The 21,390-nt window shown below is 42.9% G+C and overlaps 1 protein-coding gene across 1 annotated transcript in view; it reads left to right on the plus strand.

The window, feature by feature from the left end:
- Nucleotides 1-6,801: 6,801 nt before the first annotated feature.
- The window catches only part of LOC121555045 (solute carrier family 15 member 2), a 28,991-nt gene continuing 14,402 nt past the window's right edge, over nt 6,802-21,390 (plus strand). Inside the window, exons 1-11 of the mRNA XM_041868820.2 lie at nt 6,802-7,119; nt 8,990-9,036; nt 9,630-9,717; nt 10,620-10,761; nt 10,951-11,043; nt 11,378-11,477; nt 11,727-11,817; nt 11,924-12,001; nt 17,807-17,889; nt 18,094-18,177; nt 21,231-21,320. Of these exons, the coding sequence (XP_041724754.1) occupies nt 7,104-7,119; nt 8,990-9,036; nt 9,630-9,717; nt 10,620-10,761; nt 10,951-11,043; nt 11,378-11,477; nt 11,727-11,817; nt 11,924-12,001; nt 17,807-17,889; nt 18,094-18,177; nt 21,231-21,320 (912 nt within the window). The 5' untranslated portion in view covers nt 6,802-7,103. The remainder of the gene's footprint in view (nt 7,120-8,989; nt 9,037-9,629; nt 9,718-10,619; nt 10,762-10,950; nt 11,044-11,377; nt 11,478-11,726; nt 11,818-11,923; nt 12,002-17,806; nt 17,890-18,093; nt 18,178-21,230; nt 21,321-21,390) is intronic.

Below are 21,390 nucleotides of genomic sequence, written 5' to 3' on the forward strand. Positions count from 1 at the left end.
TAACGAGTACTTTTGGGTGTCAGGGAAAATGTATGGAGTAAAAAGTACACTATTTTCTTTAAGACTGTAGTGAAGTAAAAGTAAAATATAAATAGTAAAGTAAAGTACAGATACCCCAAAAAACTACTTAAGTAGTACTTTAAAGTACGAGTGGCGCAGTGGTCTAAGGCACTGCATCGCAGTGCTAGCTGTGCCACTAGAGATCCTGGTTCGAATCCAGGCTCTGTTGTAGCCGGCCGCGACCGGGAGACCCATGGGGCGGCGCGCACAATTGGCCCAGCGTCATCCAGGGTAGGGGAGGGAATGGCCGGCAGGGGATGTAGCTCAGTTGGTAGAGCATGGCGTTTGCAACGCCAGGGTTGTGGGTTCGATAAAAAATAATGTATGCACTAACTGTAAGTCGCTCTGGATAAGAGCGTCTGCTAAATGACGTAAATGTAAATGTAAGTACTTTACACCACTGGTTACTATCGATGCAGTCATTCAGTTGGCACAAAATGATGTTTAGAAAACAACCAATGTTTGAAACTGATAAACCTTTTGGAAGTGGTCCCATATTGAACTTGCAGCCAGATTTCTTTTCACATTACAGTTTTAACTTAGCCTATTTGTGTGACTGTGCTAGAAGGGTCCTATGGTCAGAATTTAATAGGAGCAATGGAGGTCTTTCAGTGGCATAGTGCCATAGTGAATTAGATTACTGAATACAGGGCCTTGTATGGGTTGTTGGGCCCAGGGTTCCCCTCTCTCTCTCTTGCTCTCTCTCTCTCTCTCTCTCTCTCTCTCTCTCTCTCTCTCTCTCTCTCTCTCTCTCTCTCTCTCTCTCTCTCTCTCTCTCTCTCTCTCTCTCTCTCTCTCTCTCTCTCTCTCTCTCTCTCTCTCTCTCTCTCTCTCTCTCTCTCTCTCTCTCTCTCTCTCTCTCTCTCTCTACCTCACAACCATAAAGGGCAATGGATTCTATAACTGATTCAAGTATTTTTAGCCAGATCCTAATTGGTATGTCAAATTTTATGTTCCTTTTGATGGCACAGAAGGCCCTTCTTGCCTTGTCTCTCAGATCGTTCACAGCTTTTTGGAAGTTACCTGTGGCGCTGATGTTTAGGCCGAGGTATGTATAGTTTTTTGTGTGCTCTAGGGCAACGGTGTCTAGATGGAATTTGTATTTGTGGTCCTGGCAACTGGACCTTTTTTGGAACACCATTATTTTTGTCTTACTGAGATTTACTGTCAGGGCCCAGGTCTGACAGAATCTGTGCAGAAGATCTAGGTGCTGCTGTAGGCCCTCCTTGGTTGGTGACAGAAGCACCAGATCATCAGCAAACAGAAGACATTTGACTTCAGATTCTAGTAGGGTGAGGCCGGGTGCTGCAGACTGTTCTAGTGTCCTCGCCAATTCGTTGATATATATGTTGAAGAGGGTGGGGCTTAAACTGCATCCCTGTCTCACCCCACGGCCCTGTGGAAAGAAATGTGTGTGTTTTTTTGACAATTTTAATCGCACACTTGTTGTTTGTGTACATGGATTTTATAATGTCGTATGTTTTTCCCCCAACCCCACTTTCCATCAATTTGTATAGCAGACCCTCATGCCAAATTGAGTCAAAAGCTTTTTTGAAATCAACAAAGCATGAGAAGACTTTGCCTTTGTTTTGGTTTGTTTGTTTGTCAATTAGGGTGTGCAGGGTGAATACGTGGTCTGTCGTACGGTAATTTGGTAAAAAGCCTATTTGACATTTGCTCAGTACATTGTTTTCACTGAGGAAATGAACTAGTCTGCTGTTAATGATAATGCAGAGGATTTTCCCAAGGTTGCTGTTGACGCATATCCCACGGTAGTTATTGGGGTCAAATTTGTCTCCACTTTTGTGGATTGGGGTGATCAGTCCTTGGTTCCAAATATTGGGGAAGATGCCAGAGCTAAGGATGATGTTAAAGAGTTTAAGTATAGCTAATTGAAATGTGTGGTCTGTATATTTTATCATTTCATTGAGGATACCATCAACACCACAGGACTTTTTGGGTTGGAGGGTTTGTATTTTGTCCTGTAGTTCATTCAATGTAATTTGAGAATCCAGTGGGTTCTGGTAGTCTTTAATAGTTAATTCTAAGATTTGCATTTGATCATGTATATTTTTTTTCTGTTTGTTCTCTGTTATAGGGCCAAAAAGATCGGAGAAGTGGTTTACCCATACATCTCCATTTTGGATAGATAGCTCTTCGTGTTGTTGTTTGTTTAGTTTTTTCCAATTTTCCCAGAAGTGGTTAGAGTCTATGGATTATTCAATTACATTGAGCTGATTTCTGACATGCTGTTCCTTCTTTTTCCGTAGTGTATTTCTGTATTGTTTTAGTGATTCACCATAGTGAAGGCGTAGGCTCAGGTTTTCTGGGTCTCTATGTTTTTGGTTGAATAGGTTTCTCAATTTCTTTCTTAGGTTTTTGCATTATTCATCAAACCATTTATCACTGTTGTTACTTTTCTTTGGTTTTCTGTTAGAGATTTTTAGATCTGATAGGGAAGCTGAGCGGTCAAATATACTGTTTAGGTTTTCTACTGCCAAGTTTACACCTTCACTATTACAATGGAACGTTTTGTCCAGGAAGTTGTCTAGAATGGATTTAATTTGTTGTTGCCTAATTGTTTTTTGGTAGGTTTCAACACTACTTTCCTTCCATCTATAGCATTTCTTAATATTATTCAGTTCCTTTGGCTTTGATGCCTCATGATTGAGTATTGCTCTGTTCAATTAGACTGTGATTTTGCTGTGGTCTGATAGGGGTGTCAGTGGGCTGACTGTAAACGCTCTGAGAGACTCTGGGTTGAGGTCAGTGATAAAGTAGTCTACAGTACTACTGCCAAGAGATGAGCTATAGGTGTACCTACCATAGGAGTCCCCTCGAAGCCTACCATTGACTATGTACATACCCAGTGTGCGACAGAGCTGCAGGAGTCATGACCCGTTTTTGTTGGTTATGTTGTCGTAGTTGTGCCTAGGGGGGCATATGGGGGAGGGAATGCTGTCACCTCCAGGTAGGTGTTTGTCGCCCTGTGTGCTGAGGGTGTCAGGTTCTTGTCCAGTTCTGGCATTTAGGTCACCACAGACTAGTACATGTCCCTGGGTCTGGAAATGATTGATTTCCCCCTCCAGGATGGAGAAGCTGTCTTCATTAAAGTATGGGGATTCTAGTGGGGGGATATAGGTAGCACACAGGAGGACATTTTTCTCTGTTGAGATAATTTCCTTTTGAATTTCTAACCAAATGTAAAACGTTCCTGTTTTGATTAATTTAATAGAGTGAGTTAGGTCTGCTCTATACCAAATTAGCATACCCCCTGAGTCCCTTCCCTGTTTCACACCTGGTAGTTTGGTGGATGGGACTACCAGCTCTCTGTAACCTAGAGGGCAACCAGTGGGTCCGTCTCCTCTATACCATGTTTCTTGTAGGATGACAATGTCTGTATTTCCGATTTCTTTGGTGAAGTCCAGATTCCTGCTCTTTAGGCCAAAGGCAGATGACCTCAGGCCTTGGATATTCCAGGATGAAATAGTGAAGGCTTTGTGTTCCATAAAGTGTCTAATGTTGTTGATTGTGTGGTTTGGCCTCAGGCCAGTAATTGTGAGCAGAGCCTGCTGAGCATCTGGTACATGCCATTGGCTTGGGCTAGTGAAAGAGTGGGTGTTGGGCCTGTTTGCCTGCTCACGGCCTGGGCGTATGTGTGACTTTCATGTTGAGGCCCTCTTTGTGGGAGTGGGGGGCTTGGGGTGGGTAGGAGGGGCATAGGTCTGATCTGAGGGGGCCTTAATGGGGTGTGGGCATGGTTGACTTGGGGGGAGTTAATTGGTGGGGGTGGGGGGTGTAGATGTGGTTGATGGTGCTGTGGTCTGGATGTAGGTCCTCTCTGCGGGGGTCCTCTATGTGTAGGTCCTGGGGGGGTCCCGCAGGTCTGGGAGAGTGTCTCGCTGGTCTGGGCGGGGTGTCTGTTGATCTGTTGCTCCTGTGTGAGGTGTTGGGTCTGCGGTTGAGGGCGATATCCTTTAGGGTCCGGGCGAAGGTGGGCACTGCTGCCTTGTATAGGTGGACCTGGTCATAAAGGCTGTTCACGTCCAGGGTGGAGTGGTGGGCCAGGTAGACATTTGGTTTTGATGCACAGTCACGGGAAATACTTGCGTTTACCCGCTGTATGGTAGCAGGGTGGAAGTATTTTCGTGGTAACAGGATTGAGATAACCACTTGTGCATTGGGGAAAGTAGAAGAAGCTTTTTCTATCACTCCCTTAAGTGCTGTGGCCACCCTTTCCTGCTGTGTTCTCAGGTCGTTTGTGCCTGTGTGTATTATTATGTGGCTGGGTGATCCTAGTTGGTCCTCAGACAGAATGTCTAGGGCACGCTGGGTGTTTGGACACCAGAGTTTAGACACTGTGTGTTTTGGAAAAAGTGTATTTTCTTGTATGTATTTCCCGTTTGAGTCCATAAGGAGTACAATCTGTGGCTTGTGTATGTCCTCAGTGGGTGTGGGGGGGTCGTCATGAGGGCTATCAGGGTGTCTGACTGGAGGGTTGCTCAGAGGGGTTGGGATCCCCTGGGCTTGGGGTTCTTCATTTGTTTGTCTGGGTGTGATGTCGAGGCTATGGTCAGGGTCTAGGGTGTACTGTTCTGCTGCGGTGTCGAGACTTTGGCCAGGATCTGAGGTGGGCTGTTCTGCTGGCTTCTCTGCGGGGGTGGCCAGCTCTCTAATGGGGTGTTCTCTGTCACCTGTCATCGTTCTCACCTTCTCCTCCAGCACTCTGATCCTCTCCTCTAGTGCTCTGTTCTTCTCCTGCTCCTGCTCTTTCTCCTGTTGATGTTGTCTCACCACAGTCCAGAGTGCAGACATGTCTCTCTCTACCTCCAGCTCTCCAGGTCTAGTGAAGGGGGTGTTGTTGTGCTAGACTGTTGTCTGGGTCTGTGCTGACTGGAGTGTGTTCACCTGCTGTTCCAGCTCCACCTGCCTTACCTCCAGCTGGGAGAATTTATCCTTCATGGGTGGTCCTCTGTAGCTCAGCTGGTAGAGCACGGCGCTTGTAACGCCAGGGTAGTGGGTTCGATCCCCGGGACCACCCATACACAAAAAAATGTATGCACGCATGACTGTAAGTCACTTTGGATAAAAGCGTCTGCTAAATGGCTTATTATTATTATTATTTCAATGAGGGAGTAGTACTCTGTGCTGGGAAGTTGACTTTCTGCTTGGGGTTGCTCTCTCTCTCTCGCTCTTGCTCTCTCTCTCTCGCGCTCTCTCTCAATTCAATTTATTGGCATGGGAAACATATGTTTACATTGCCAAAGCAAGTGAAATAGATAAACAAACGTGAAATAAACAATAAAAAGTGAACAGTAAATATTACACTCACACAAGTTCCAAAAGAATAAAGACATTTCAAATGTCATATCATGTCTATATACAGTGTTGTAACAATGCTCTCTCTCTCTCTCTCTCTCTCTCTCGCTCCTCCTCTCTCTTTTTATCTCTCTCTCTCTCTCTCTCTCTCTCTCTCTCAATTTCAATTCAATTCAATTTAAGGGCTTTATTGGCATGGGAAACGTGTGTTAACATTGCCAAAGCAAGTGAAGTAGATAGTAAACAAAAGTGAAATAAACAATAAATATTAACAGTAAACATTACACTCAGAAGTTTCAAAAGAATAAAGACATTTCAAATGTCATATTATGTATTTATACAGTGTTGTAACAATGTGCAAATAGTTAAAATAAATAAATCTCTCTCTCTCTCTCTCTCTCAATTCAATTCAATTCAATTCAATTCAATTTCAATTTAAGGGCTTTATTGGCATGGGAAACATATGTTAACATTGCCAAAGCAAGTGAAGTAGATAGTAAACAAAAGTAAAATAAACAATAAATATTAACAGTAAACATTACACTCATAAGTTCCAAAAGAATAAAGACATTTCACATGTCATATTATGTATATATACAGTGTTGTAACAATGTGCAAATAGTTAAAGTCTCTCTCTCTCTCTCTCTCTCTCTCTCTCTCTCTCTCTCTCTCTCTCTCTCTCTCTCTCTCTCTCTCTCTCTCTCTCTCTCTCTCTCTCTCTCTCTCTCTCTCTCTCTCTCTCTCTCTCTCTCTCTCTCTCTCTCTCTCATAAACTCTTTCACTCAGCACACACATTCCACAACAACCCAAATTAATTATGTAGTCAGTGTCTCTACTGCCTGTGGTGCAATGCATAGGAGATGGGTGGAACTTCGTAACACATCAAAGGATAATGTGAATGGCACATACTAAACATTCATTTATTTACAATAGGAGACTATTGACAAGGACAAATACAACCCATCGGCATGGCAGGGGTTTAGTTGGGAAAGAGTTATATGCTAATATTACTGTATAGACTACTGAGTTTTACAATGCATTGGCATTTTTAGAGGACTCATTGTCACCTAGATGTTGGAAATCGGGAAATAATAGAGAAGAAATTAATGATAACTTTTTTGTGTGAATAATTGTTTTTGAGTCACTTCAACAACAGTACAATCAATGATAAGCAATGCACTTTTTGAACAACCCCAGAAATGCATAACTTGTCCCAGTTAAAAGTGCCAGAACATATGGAAATTGTCCAATTCATAAGGTACCCTACTCTGCATGAGCAACACGTACTGTTACTATCCATCAATGGGACTCATGGGACTCACAGGCTATGATCACGTCAGGCCAATTTCAACAGGCATTCCACGCCCAGGTTTGCGGGTTAAAACCCCCCAAACAAGAACTCTATTGTGCATGCAAAGAGTCTGGTTCACAGGCGGATTCCCATTCGCCACTGCTCTCTGTAAAGTAAGATCCGCTATTCAACTGACTTCGTGACAGGATCAGATCTGCACTGAAAAATTCTTGAAGTTGAAGTCACAAATTCATGGATCTGGAGTGGAAGATGAACTAACGGGTTGAACATATGTTATAAGAGAGTTGCGTTTCCATTGCTTCGCTCACAGTCACAGACAGACACGGGAGGGACGGACTTGGACGCACTTCAAGAGGTCCACCGACCGTTGCGACACTAGTCTGCCAAAAACACTCCAGAAAATACACAAGAAATGGGGAAACGAAAGGGTAATACATGCATAGACTTTTGGAAAAATAAAGTATTTGGAAGATGTTTTTTATTAGATGCATGGGCCGTGGATTATTGAAGGAAAGAGTTTTATGCACAAACGTTATCAATAGTTTTCCATTTTTGGTAATGTGACAATTGACAAAAATGACGCGTGGATAGCTCTGTCTACAACTCTCAGACTGTCGTGATAAAAATGTATGCATTCAATGTTTTCACAGGATGGATCTAGGCAAATTGCTAACATATGTGCTCGATTTATAGAAATGCTGAAATACTGTATGTGTAGCGGTTGACATTTTTCCTTTAGTAACCACGTTTCCATCCACAGTTTTTATGCAAGTAAAGTCATAGCATCATGACATCTGTGATGGAAAAATGTAGTTTCGGTACAATTGTATAAATGGCAACAGATGATTTGTTCGTTCGACATGGTGGGATCTTTTTGTATAGGTAAAATTCATTATGCGAGAAATGGCGGTGGAAACTTTATGTTCAAAGATTGATATAATAACCATAATATCGAAGTAAATTTGAAGTCACACGATGATATGGGTGTGTGGTCCTCCCACTACGACTCGGGAAACCGTCAGCTACAGAATAAATTATGATGAACTTCACAGGGTGGTGAAAGTGCATGGTGATGCTCCTTTCCAATAAATATAGAGGTTCTTATTCTGTTGACATAATGATTCTCGCTCTTATTCATAATCTCATAATGTAGACTAGGCTACCCGCACTGTATCTGCAAACTGTTAGAGTACGCACATTTTGTGACAAAACTATCGATAGTTGAAAATGCAATGGAAACACATTGCACTTTTTTGTAATTTAGCAGACGCTCTTATCCAGAGCAATTAGGGTTAAGTGCCTTGTTCAAGGACACATTTTTCACCTAGTTAGCTCGGGGATTAGAACCAGCGACCTTTCGGTTACTGGCACAACGCTCTTAACCACTAAACTACCTGCCGCCCTAAATACATGAAAACTTAAACGAAAAAGTACATTTTGTGTGCACTATGTCATTACCCACTGATTTTTATCCACAAGTCTGTTTGGTCGAAACACACTGGTGGGGAAATGCGCGTATTTTCTTTACGTGGATTCTATAATATTTATTTGAAAATCTGTCGCCAATTGGATGGAAACCTAGCAAGTGTTAGGTTTTCACAGTAGAAAGTTCAGAATATGTTTTCCATCACATCGGTCATTAGGCTACTCAGACATCATCATTATTGCAAGGGAACTGATGCAATACGCGCATTTTACTGAGTGTTTGTATTTGCCTATTTGCTCATTTGGCTATCTCATGAAATACAGGGTATTAGCATCAACCACTGTTTTCTCTTAGACCATAGCCTAATAATAATGAGCAGTCTATCATTAATTATTATTTTATTATTAATAGTCAGTAATGTAATAGAGTAATAATGACCATTTCCAAAATGATGCGCCAAATTGACTTTTATTTGTACCTCCGTGAATACTGAAATACGGGCTTGATTGAATAGTGCTCAAGTGAACGTCTCACTCATTCCATAGATCAGCATTAGATAATGTAGATACAGTATGTCATGTCATGTCCTAACCAGCCCTATAAATAGTACGCTAAATTCATTATATTAATAATAAACATTTACATTTGGACATTTACATTGTCTTCATAGCGTAAATAAAAAACACTATCAAATTCAATTTTATTGGTCACATGCACAGAATACAACAGCTGTAGACTTTTACCGTGAAATGCTTATATATGTTTATTATGAATATCATGAATTTGGAGTACTATTTATAGGGCTAGTCATGGCCATGCATCTTGTGCATACAATACCTCTAAAATTATGTTATTTTGTGATTACCTCACAGAGCCCAAGTTGGAAATTGATGAAAGTGGAAAGACAAGCAAATCACCGGTAATATTTTATATTTCTCAATTTTCATGTTTTATTGCACAATATATTCATGGTCATGTCTTTGGACTGCATTGAACAGGTAAAACAATGGATATTGACTGGACAATTCTTGGCAAGATTTCTGGGTTCTCCTTAGTTGATCATTTCAACTTTCCTTTCTTCTTCAGACTATTATTATTGACTTCTCTTTTCTTTGAACCATGATGAATGTCAAAATTACCTGTCAGTTGCTCTTTAGTCTAATCTGTAATGTGCTGGTATGATTAATGAATGACTCTTTATAATGTGTCCCAAATGGCACCCTATTCCCTATATAGTGTACTACTTTTGACCAGGGCCCTATGGACCAGGACAAATGTAGTACCCTATGTAAGGGAATAGGGTGCCATTTAGTACGGAGACTTACTGTCTCTTGCTCAGTAGTAAAGCATTATGGACAGCAGCATCAATTCATTGTTTAACTGACTCTAGTTAGTATGAGTCATGTATTACTATAGAAAGCACATACAGCTTTTAATGACTCTCTCTCTCTCGCTCTCTTTGTCTTTCGCTTTCTCTCTCTCTCTCTCTTTGTCTTTCTCTCTTCTCCTCAGAAACTATGTGGGACCAACTACCCTGTCAGCATCTCCTTCATTGTGGTGAATGAGTTCTGTGAACGCTTCTCCTACTATGGCATGAAAGGTAGGTAACCTATAATTAAGAATAGTTCTCCTAACTACACTGTAACGGAAAACTGTAATTTATATGGTCATTTGAGGTATTATCAACAGTAAAAAAAAAAAAAAACGGAAAAGTTTTAGTGCAGCTTACTGTAAATGATGGTTCATTGTGGGAAAATTGCTTTATTTCGAATGGTACTGTAATTCCACAGAGCAGAAATAGGACAGCACTCCAGTAAATAACTTAAATTGACATATTTTTATTGCCACACCAACATTTGGGGTATGAGCCCCTCTTCAGTGTGCAAGGCAATGGCAATCAATATCACAGCAACAAGACCACACAGGTGGGCATAATTATAAATTCACAGTCAGTATTGACCCAATCAACGGATCCCAGCAGAGGGAGCTGTGAATTATGGTGCATTGTGGAGAAATGTTGTGGGCGGGTAAAGAATCGCTGGCTCATTAACATATTTAGAGTCATACCTTGTAAGTGGCTATATTTGTTGCACCCGTTAGTGAGAATGCTGTACCAATTGAACTGATATGTGGTAGTAGTGCACTAACAATTGAATGCGTATAGGGGACAGATCAGATTTGCAGCTAGTCTTAACACTGTTCTGGTGTCTATATGGGTCTACAGACTCAACACTCTCAGTGTTCATTTTGTTTTTCTTTAACACTGGAGAATTTGCTGTGTAGTGTAAAATCAGGGGAGTTGTTTACATAATCTCACACCTAAAGAAGGCAGTGTAGTTTCATTCTCATATTGCCAAACTCTATTTATCACATTTATTGAGAACACAATCTCTTTTACAATAAAGATCAAGAGGGAGCAATGATATACTGTACTTTTCAAACTCTGATCCCTGGTGCTTCCTTATCTATTTCTTCTTACTTCCCTGCTGTGTTTGTGTGAAGCGGTGCTGACGCTGTACTTCATCAACTACCTGCATTGGGACCAGAACCTGTCCACAGCAGTGTACCATGCCTTCTCCAGCCTCTGCTACTTCACCCCTGTTCTGGGGGCCCTCATCGCTGACTCCTGGCTGGGCAAGTTCAAGTGAGTTAGATGGAGAAGTCAATGCCTCCAATCCCTCAGTGGGAAATATATGAGGCTGGTGTCATTTTGTCCTCAGATTTCTCCCTCCACCAGCCTCCACTGTTGTTGTTCCTATGTTGAATCTTGTGTTAGTGGAGGAGAAGCTGAAGTAACTGTGAAAGTCACTACTGTGTGTCATGTCATCCACAGGACCATTGTTTACCTCTCTGTTGTCTATGTGCTCGGTCACGTCGTCAAGTCTGTTGGGGCCATACCGAGTGTGGGGGACTCGACCGTACACATGTGAGTAGTCTGACAAATTGATTGATACATCTGAGTTAGGAATGTTGACCAACGTCATACTCAACAATTCTCTCTCTCTCTCTCTCTCTCTCTCTCTCTCTCTCTCTCTCTCTCTCTCTCTCTCTCTCTCTCTCTCTCTCTCTCTCTCTCTCTCTCTCTCTCTCTCTCTCTCTCTCTCTCTCTCTCTCTCTCTCTCTCTCTCTCTCTCTCTCTCTCTCTCTCTCTCTCTCTCTCTCTCTCTCTCTCTCTCTCTCTCCCTCTCTCCCTCCTCCCTCCCTCCCTCCTCCCTCCCTCCTCCCTCCCTCCCTCCCTCCCTCCTCCCTCCCTCCCTCAGATCATTGGCTATGGTGGGTCTGATCCTTATAGCCTTTGGTACAGGAGGCATCAAACCCTGTGTAGCAGCGTTTGGAGGTGATCAGTTTGATGAAGAACATGTAAGAGATTATATCAGTCTAGTCTAAAATACACACTAATAATACTGTTACTGTAACATATGAGGAAATTCTCAATCTAATACCTGTTATTACTGAAGTATGTAGGCTTAGCTAAGTAAGAATGGGATAAAAATTATTCTACAAATTGAAGAAAACAACTAATTTGACATGAAAAAGTATCAAATTAAAATGAATTTATGATATTAAACAGTGTTCACCATCATTGGGTTTTCTCCCCTGTCACTTCAGACGAACGAAAGGAGGAAATTCTTCTCCATCTTCTATGTGTCCATCAATGCTGGGAGTGTCTTATCGACAGTCATCACTCCAATACTGAGAGGTTCGTGTCCACATGAACCTTAACCCTTACCTCAAAGGTGAAAGGCAGTGAGGGCTCAGGCCTCTGTCTTTGCTCATGGCTGCTGCGTGTGTTCTTGCACTTTCAGGAGATGTGCAGTGTTTTGGCGGTGACTGCTACGCTCTTGCTTTCGGAGTACCAGCCATTTTGATGGTCATTGCTCTAGGTGAGTGTGCTTCTTCACACCTTATCTAATGAAACTAGTCTGGGTTTCTATTGCATACTTGGAGTAGAATATACCCAGTGGGTAAACCTGGTTGAAATGACATTTTTACATTACCAGATTACAACCTTGCATGCTACCATTATGGGTCACACCAGGGGGGATTTGTCCCCTCGAGTTGGAAAACAGGATTTTGTTTTAATAGCACATGCTTTAGCGAGGTAGTGTGAACAATAAATCCCATATGGATCGAGAGGAATGGGATTCAGAGGCAGTCATCAGAAAGACCCTAGTGGCAGGACCACAGATGTGTGTAAACATGGAGCCTCGCCAGTCAAAACAACACAGAACTGTGTTACACAAACATGCAGTGGTGGAAAAAGTACTAAATGTTCATACTTGAGTAAAAGTAAAGATACCTTAATAGAAAATGACTCAAGTAAAAGTAATCCAGTAAAATACTACTTGAGTAAAAGTCTAAAAGTATTTGATTTTAAATATACTTAAGTATCAAAAGTAAATGGAATTGCTAAAATGTACTTACAGTGGCTTGCGAAAGTATTCACCCCACTTGGCATTTTTCCTATTTTGTTGCCTTACAACCTGGAATTAAAATCGATTTTTTGGGGGTTTGTATCATTTGATTTACACAACATGCATATATTCTTTGAAGATGAAAAATATTTTTTCTTGTTAAACAAACAAGAAATAAGACCAAAAAAACAGAAAACTTGAGCGTGAATAACTATTCACCCCCCCAAAGTCAATACTATGTTGAGCCACCTTTTGCAGCAATTACAGCTGCAAGTCTCTTGGGGTATGTCTCTATAAGCTTGGCACATCTAGCCACTGGGATTTTTTCCCATTCTTCAAGGCAAAACTGCTTCAGCTCCTTCAAGTTGGATGGGTTCCGCTGGTGTACAGCAATCTTTAAGTCGTACCACAGATTCTCAATTGGATTGAGGTCTGGGCTTTGACTAGGCCATTCCAAGACATTTAAATGTTTCCCCTTAAACCACTCGAGTGTTGCTTTAGCAGTATGCTTAGGGTCATTGTCCTGCTGGTGTAATGAATACTCAGGGAGAAAAAGGTGTGTATTCACGCGCAGAGCGCGGCAGGTGTTTATTTCGCCTTCGCAGAAGGCAGGAATCATGGTCACAGGCAGGCAATGGTCATACACAGGTAGGCAAACAGGCAGGATAATCAAAAAGTGGGACTGAAGGCTATAACTGGTTCTCACAAACGAGCTAGGAAAAGGCTTAGTAGTATCAAAATGAACAATACCTCACAAGGCACAAACAGAATGAATTGAACTAAATAAGGAGCTGATGAGACCAGGTGAGTAACTAACACAGGTGAAATCAATGAACAAAAATGAAAGACAGGGCTACATTCAAGAACACAAAGAAACAGGGCTACGTTCAAGAACACAAGGTTGACTAAGAAAATACATACAGAACCTTACAGCTGGAAGGTGAACCTCCGTCCCAGTCTCAAATCTCTGGAAGACTGAAACAGGTTTCCCTCAAGAATTTCCCAGTATTTAGCGCCATCCATCATTCCTTCAATTCTGACCAGTTTCCCAGTCCCTGCTGATGAAAAACATCCCCACAGCATGATGCTGCCACCACCATGCTTCACTGTGGGGATGGTGTTCTTGGGATGATGAGAGGTGTTGGGTTTGCGCCAGACATAGCGTTTTCCTTGATGGCCAAAAAGCAAAATTTTAGTCTCATCTGACCAGAGTACCTTCTTCCATATGTTTGGGGAGTTTCCCACATCCCTTTCGGCGAACACCAAATGTGTTTGCTTATTTTTTTCTTTAAACAATGGCTTTTTTCTGGCCACTCTTCCGTAAAGCCCAGCTCTGTGGAGTTTACGGCTTAAAGTGGTCCTATGGACAGATACTCCAATCTCAGCTGTGGAGCTTTGCAGCTCCTTCAGGGTTATCTTTGGTCTCTTTGTTGCCTCTCTGATCCTTGCCTTGTCCGTGAGTTTTGGTGGGCGGCCCTCTCTTGGCAGGTTTGTTGTGGTGCCATATTCTTTCCATTTTTTAATAATGGATGTAATGGTGCTCCGTGGGATGTTCAAAGTTTCTGATATTTTTTTTATAACCCAACCCTGATCTGTACTTCTCCACAATTTTGTCCCTGACCTGTTTGGAGAGCTCCTTGGTCTTCATGGTGCCGCTTGCTTGGTGGTGCCCCTTGCTTAGTGGTGTTGCAGACTCTGGGGCCTTTCAGAACAGGTGTATATATACTGAGATCATGTGACACTGAGATTGCACACAGGTGGACTTTATTTAACTAATTATGTGACTTCTGAAGGTAATTGGTTGCACCAGATGTCACGATCGTCATAGGGAACAGACCTAGGCGCAGCGTGATGAACGAACATACTTTAATTAGTTAAAGTGTGAACACAATACAAAACAAGAAACGACTCGTGAAGTCCACGGTATCAATGACCGAACACGGAACAAAAACCCACAACCACAAAGGGAAAACATACAGTTTAAATATGGCTCCCAATCAGAGACAACCAGCCAACAGCTGACACTCGTTGCCTCTGATTGGGAGTCACTCAGGCAAACATAGAATACAACAAACTAGAATGAACACCAACATAGAAATACACACATAGAAATTAACACACCCTGGCTCAACATAATGAGTCCCAGTGCCAGGGTGTGACAGTACCCCCCCCTAAAGGCGCGGACTGCGACCGCGCCTCAACTAAACAAACCAGGGAGGGCTGGGCGGGCATACCTCCTCGGCGGCGGTTCTGGCTCCGGCCTTGCCCACCACCCTCCAATACACCCCCCATAGTGCCCCTGGTCCAGTCTGGCCCCGCCGGCTGGAGCAGGACTGGACTTAACAGGAGCGATCCTTACCAGGCTGTCGACTCGCACCCCTGGCTTGGTGCGTGGAGGAGGAACGGGCCTTACCAGGCTGACGACTCGCACCCCTGGCTTGGTGCGTGGAGGAGGGACGGGCCTTACCAGGCTGACGACTCGCACCCCTGGCTTGGTGCGTGGAAGAGGGACGGGCCTTACCAGGCTGACGACTCGCACCCCTGGCTTGGTGCGTGGAAGAGGGACGGGCCTTACCAGGCTGACTTCTCGCACCCCTGGCTTAGTGCGAGTGGCAGGAACAGGCCGGACCGGGCTGGCGACGCGCACCGTAGGTTTGGTGCGGGTGGCAGGAACAGGCCGGACCGGGCTGGCGACGTGCACCGTAGGTTTAGTGCGTGGAGCAGGGACAGGCCGGGCTGGGCTGTCGACGCACACCGTAGGCTTGGTGCGTGGAGCAGGGACAGGCCGGGCTGGGCTGTCGACGCACACCGTAGGCTTGGTGCGTGGAGCAGGGACAGGCCGGGCTGGGCTGTCGACGCACACCGTAGGCTTGGTGCGTGGAGCAGGGACAGGCCGGACTGGGCTGGCGACGCACACCGTAGGCTTGGTGCGTGGAGCAGGGACAGGCCGAACCGGGCTGTGGAGACGGATAGGAGGCCTGGAGTGAAGAGCGGCCACCACCCGTCCTGGCTGAATGCCTACCCTCACACACTCTGTGTGAGGCATCCGCACAGGACGTACAGGGCGGTGTACCCCTGGCCTGGTGGCCTTCTGGATCCGCCCCCTTTTCTCCTCCGTCAGCCCCGTCGTCCATGCCGTGTGCCCCCCCCTAAAAAATTTCTGGGGTTGCCTCACGACCGTCCGACGACGACCCTGATCACGCCGTAGCTCCTCTCTACGGCGCGCCTCCACCGTCTCTTCTCCCGGCGCTTCCTCCCATGTCCAGCCCAAGAGCTGCGCCTGGACACGCTGCTTGGTCATTGGCGGGTGGGTTTTTCTGTCACGATCGTCATAGGGAACAGACCAAGGCGCAGCGTGATGAACGAACATACTTTAATTAGTTAAAGTGTGAACACAATACAAAACAAGAAACGACTCGTGAAGTCCACGGTATCAATGACCGAACACGGAACAAAAACCCACAACCACAAAGGGAAAACATACAGTTTAAATATGGCTCCCAATCAGAGACAACCAGCCAACAGCTGACACTCGTTGCCTCTGATTGGGAGTCACTCAGGCAAACATAGAATACAACAAACTAGAATGAACACCAACATAGAAATATACACATAGAAATGAACACACCCTGGCTCAACATAATGAGTCCCAGAGCCAGGGTGTGACACCAGATCTTATTTAGGGGCTTCATAGCAAAGGGGGTGAATTCATATGTATATCTTTTAGAATTTTTTTCATTTCACTTCACCAATTTGGACTATTTTGTGTATGTCCGTTACATGAAATCCAAATGAAAATCCATTTAAATTACAGGTTGTAATGCAACAAAATAGGAAAAACGCCAAGGGGGATGAATACTTTTGCAAGGCACTGTAAGTATAAAAAGTAAAAGTAAAAGTATAAATCATTTCAAATTCCTTATATTAAGCAAACCAGACGGCACAATTGTCTTATGTTTAAAAAATTGACAGATAGCCAGGGGCACACTCCAACACTCAGACATAATTTACAAACAAAGCATTTGTGTTTAGTGAGTCTGCCAAATCAGAGGCAGTAGGGATGACCAGGGATGTTCTCTTGATAAGTGTGTGAATTTGACCATTTTCCTGTCAAAATGTAACGAGTACTTTGGGGTGTCAGAGAAAATGTACATTATTTTCTTTAGGAATGTAGTGAAGTAAAAGTAAAAGTAGTCAAAAATATAAATAGTAAAGTAAAGTACAGATACCGCAAAAAACTACTTAAGTAGTACTTTAAAGTATTTTTACTTAAGTACTTTACACCACTGCAAACATGCATAAACATACAGACACACAAACACAACACACACACACACACACACACACACACACACACACACACACACACACACACACACACACACACACACACACACACACACACACACACACACACACACACACACACACACACACACACACACACACAGACACACACACACACACACACACAGATGGCTGGTATTGGCTACTTGCTGGTCTTGTCCATAATAACATAGTGCTTGATTTAGTGGTGGGTGGGTGACAGTAACAATACAAACTGTTGTTGACATATGAAAATACAGTCTGTAGGTCTTTTGGCTAGTTGGTTTTAGCTCCTGGGCTAAACAAATGTCACACACCCAGAAAACACACATCATCAAAACTCAGTGTTTAGTCAAGAAGTTTACTATAACCCACCCACGTTTACTTGACCAGGGTTGGAAATGTCAAAAACCCACTCTAGGAACTCCTAGAATTCACAGTTTTACATGTCAAAAGGATTTCAATGAGGGAACTCATTTCCCCCTGACAGAAAGATGCCTGCCCTATATACATAGACTTGAAATCACTGGCCACTTTAATAATGGAACACTAGTCACTTTAATAATGTTTACATATTTTTGCTTTACTCATCTCATATGTATATACTGTATTCTATTCTACTGTATTTTAATCTATGCCACTGCGACATTGCTCGTCCTAATATTTATATATTTCATTCCATTCTTTTACTTTTAGATTGTGTGTATTATGTGTCTTGTTGTGAATTGTTGATATTACTGCACTGTTGGAGCTAGAAACACAAGCATTTCGCTACACCCGCAATAACATCTGCTAAACATGTATGTGACCAATTGATTTGAAGACAACAGTGATGGTATTTTGTTTGGCGATTAGGCAATGCTCTTTTGAGGAAAAAATAACATTATTGCGATAGTACATTTACAAATTCTGCTCAACTTCTACTCAAATGTGTCTATGTCTTTGTAGTCGTGTTCATCTCTGGAAGTGGGATGTATAAGAAGAGTCCACCTGAGGGGAACGTCTTATTGGATGTGTGTCAGTGCCTGGGGGTAAGTCATTCACCTCCCTCTCGCTCAACAGTCACACATTTCCATAGAAAGATTAGTCTCTTGTGGCAGATTGTTAACATTGCTGGCTAGCACACTCAAGATCTGGTTCTGGGTTCTGAGATTATAGAAAGATAAACAACTGAGAAATGCTGTACCTGGGCTTACTACTGTACCATGACTGCTCCTGTTCGCTTCATCCTACAGTTGGCCATCAAGAACCGCTGGATGAGTTCTAAGTATGATCCTAAGAGGAAACACTGGCTGGACTGGGCAGAGGAGAAGTATCCGGTATGATTATCAAGAATGAAATAACTTTTTTTGATTAACTTCAGTGAGGACTAGATGACTTAATTGAGCTTTTAACTTCCCCAATTAACAATATTTCAGATTGAGATACGATAAGATAATATAAAGATAAGAATGTTCTTAACATTTTCATAAAATTGACATTTTGTCTTAGGCATCTGGCTTACAGGTACAGTGCCTTCCACTAATATTGGCACCCTTGGTAAATATGAGCCAAACGGGCTGTGAATTTTTTTAATTTGCCGTTTATCCTCTTGGTCTTTCATTCAAAATATTCACAAAAATCGAACCTTTAATTGAAGTAAAATGATTGAAAAAAAATAAATGTGAAAGAAATGAAATAAAAAATGTTCTCCTAAACATTTGTGCCACAATTATCACCTGAGTGATTAGGAACACTTAAGTGGTAAGCCATGACTTCCTGTTTCACTTGGGTATAAATATGAGGTGACACACTGGCCAAGTTCCCATAGTCATCCATCACAATGGGAAAGACCTGAGAATACAGTAATGATGTGCGACAAAAGGTTGTTGAGCTGCACAAATCAGGAAATGGCTATAAGAAAATAGCTTAACGGTTGAAAATACCCATTTCCACTATCAGGGCAATAATTAGGAAGTTTAAAGCAACTGGAGATGTTAACAATCGGCCTGGAAGAGGACGTGTCTATATTGACCCCACACACAGTGAGGAGGATGGTTAGAGTGGCCAAAAAATCTCCAAGGATCACAGCTGGACAATTGCAGACGTTAGTTGGGTCTTGGGGTCAGAAAGTCTCCAAAACTACGATCAGACATAACCACAAGTTGTTTGGGAGGGTTGCCATAAAAAAGCCTTTGCTGTCATCAAACAACAAACACAAGCACCTACAGTTTGCCAAACGTTAGTGGAACTTTCAATGGGACCGGGTTCTATAGTCAGATGAGACCAAAATAGAGCTTTTTGGAAACAAACACCAGAGACAGAAAGATAGCTATGCAGAAAAGTACCTCATCCCCACTGTGAAGTATGGTGGTGGATCTTTGATGTTGTGGGGCTGTTTTTCTTCCAAAGGCCCTGGACAACTTGTTAGGATACATGGTATCATGGACTCCATCAAGTACTAGCAGATATTAAATCAAAACCTGACTGCCTCTGCCAGGAAGCTTAAACTGGGCCGTGGTTGGATCTTCCAGCAGGACAATGATCCAAAGCACACCTCAAAATCAACACAGAAATGGTTCACTGACCACAGAATCAAGGTTTTGCCATGACCATCCCAGTCCCGTGACCTAAACCCCATATAAAACCTGTGGGATGAGCTGAAGAGGAGAGTCCATCAGCGTGGACCTCGGAATCTGAAGGATCTGGAGAGATTCTGTATGGAGGAATGGTCTCAGATCCCTTGCCATGTGTTCTCCAACCTCATTACGCATTATAGGGGAAGAGTAAAAATTCCCTGTCTTAGGTCAGTTAGGATCACTACTTTATTTTAAGAATGTGAAATGTCAGAATAATAGTAGAGAGAATGATTTATTTCAGCTTTTATTTATTTCATCACATTCCCAGTGGGTCAGAAGTTTACATACACTCAATTAGTATTTGGTAGCATTGCCTTTAAATTGTTTAACTTGGGTCAAACGTTTCGGGTAGCCTTCCACAAGCTTCCCACAATAAGTTGGGTGAATTTTGGCCCATTCCTCCTGACAGAGCTGGTGTAACTGAGTCAGGTTTGTAGGCCTCCTTGCTCGCACACGCTTTTTCAGTTCTGCCCACACATTTTCTATAGGATTGAGGTCAGGGCTTTGTGATGGCCACTCCAATACCTTGACTTTGTTGTCCTTAAGCCATTTTGCCACAACTTTGGAAGTATGCTTGGGGTCATTGTCCATTTGGAAGACCCATTTGCGACCAAGCTTTAACTTCCTTACTGATGTCTTGAGATGTTGCTTCAATATATTCACATAATTTTCCTTCCTCATGATGCCATCTATTTTGTGAAGTGCACCAGTCCCTCCTGCAGCAAAGCACCCCCACAGCATGATGCTGCCACCCCCGTGCTTCACGGTTGGGATGGTGTTCTTCGGCTGGCAAGCATTCCCCTTTTTCCTCCAAACATAACGATGGTCATTATGGCCAAACAGTTATATTTTTGTTTCATCAAACCAGAGGACATTTCTCCAAAAAGTACAATCTTTGTCCCAATGTGCAGTTGCAAACCGTAGTCTTGCTTTTTTATGGCGGTTTTGGAGCAGTGGCTTCTTCCTTGCTGAGCGGCCTTTCAGGTTATGTTGATATAGGATTCATTTTACTGTGGATATAGATACTTTTGTACCTGTTTCCTCCAGCATCTTCACAAGGTCCTTTACTGTTGTTCTGGGATTGATTTGCACTTTTCGCACCAAAGTACGTTCATCTCTAGGAGACAGAACGCGTCTCCTTCCTGAGCGGTATGACGGCTGCGTGGTCCCATGGTGTTTATACTTGCATACTATTGTTTGTACAGATGAACGTGGTACCTTCAGGTGTTTGGAAATTGCTCCCAAGGATGAACCAGACTTGTGGAGGTCTACAATTTTCTTTCTGAGGTCTTGGCTGATTTCTTTTGATTTTCCCATGTCAAGCAAAGAGGCACTGAGTTTGAAGGTAGGCCTTGACATACATCCACAGGTACACCTCCAATTGACTCAAATGATGTCAATTAGCCTATCAGAAGCTTCTAAAGCCATGACATCATTTTCTGGACTTTTCCAAGCTGTTTAAAGGCACAGTCAACTTAGTGTATGTAAACTTCTGACCCACTGGAATTGTGATACAGTGAATTATAAGTGAAATAATCTGTCTGTACACAATTGTTGGAAAAATTACTTGTGTCATGCACAAAGTAGATGTCCTAACCAACTATAGTTTGTTAACAAGAAATGTGTGGAGTGGTTGAAAAACTAGTTTTAATGACTCCAACCTAAGTGTATGTAATCTTCCGACTTCAACTGTATGAAGAAGTCTCTCGTGAAATGGACCCGTACTGTATGTTCTCTTATATGTTTCTCTACAGAGACGTCTGATCCATGAGATTAAGATGGTCCTGAGGGTTCTGGTGCTCTACATCCCTCTGCCCATGTTCTGGGCTTTGTTTGACCAGCAGGTAAGGACCCAATGCTTACCCTAACCCTAACCAGCTAGGACCTTCCTCAATAGAACAGTGACCACCACCC

This window comes from Coregonus clupeaformis, chromosome 40, assembly GCF_020615455.1.
Source record: "Coregonus clupeaformis isolate EN_2021a chromosome 40, ASM2061545v1, whole genome shotgun sequence".
NCBI classification, from domain to species: Eukaryota; Metazoa; Chordata; class Actinopteri; order Salmoniformes; family Salmonidae; genus Coregonus; species Coregonus clupeaformis.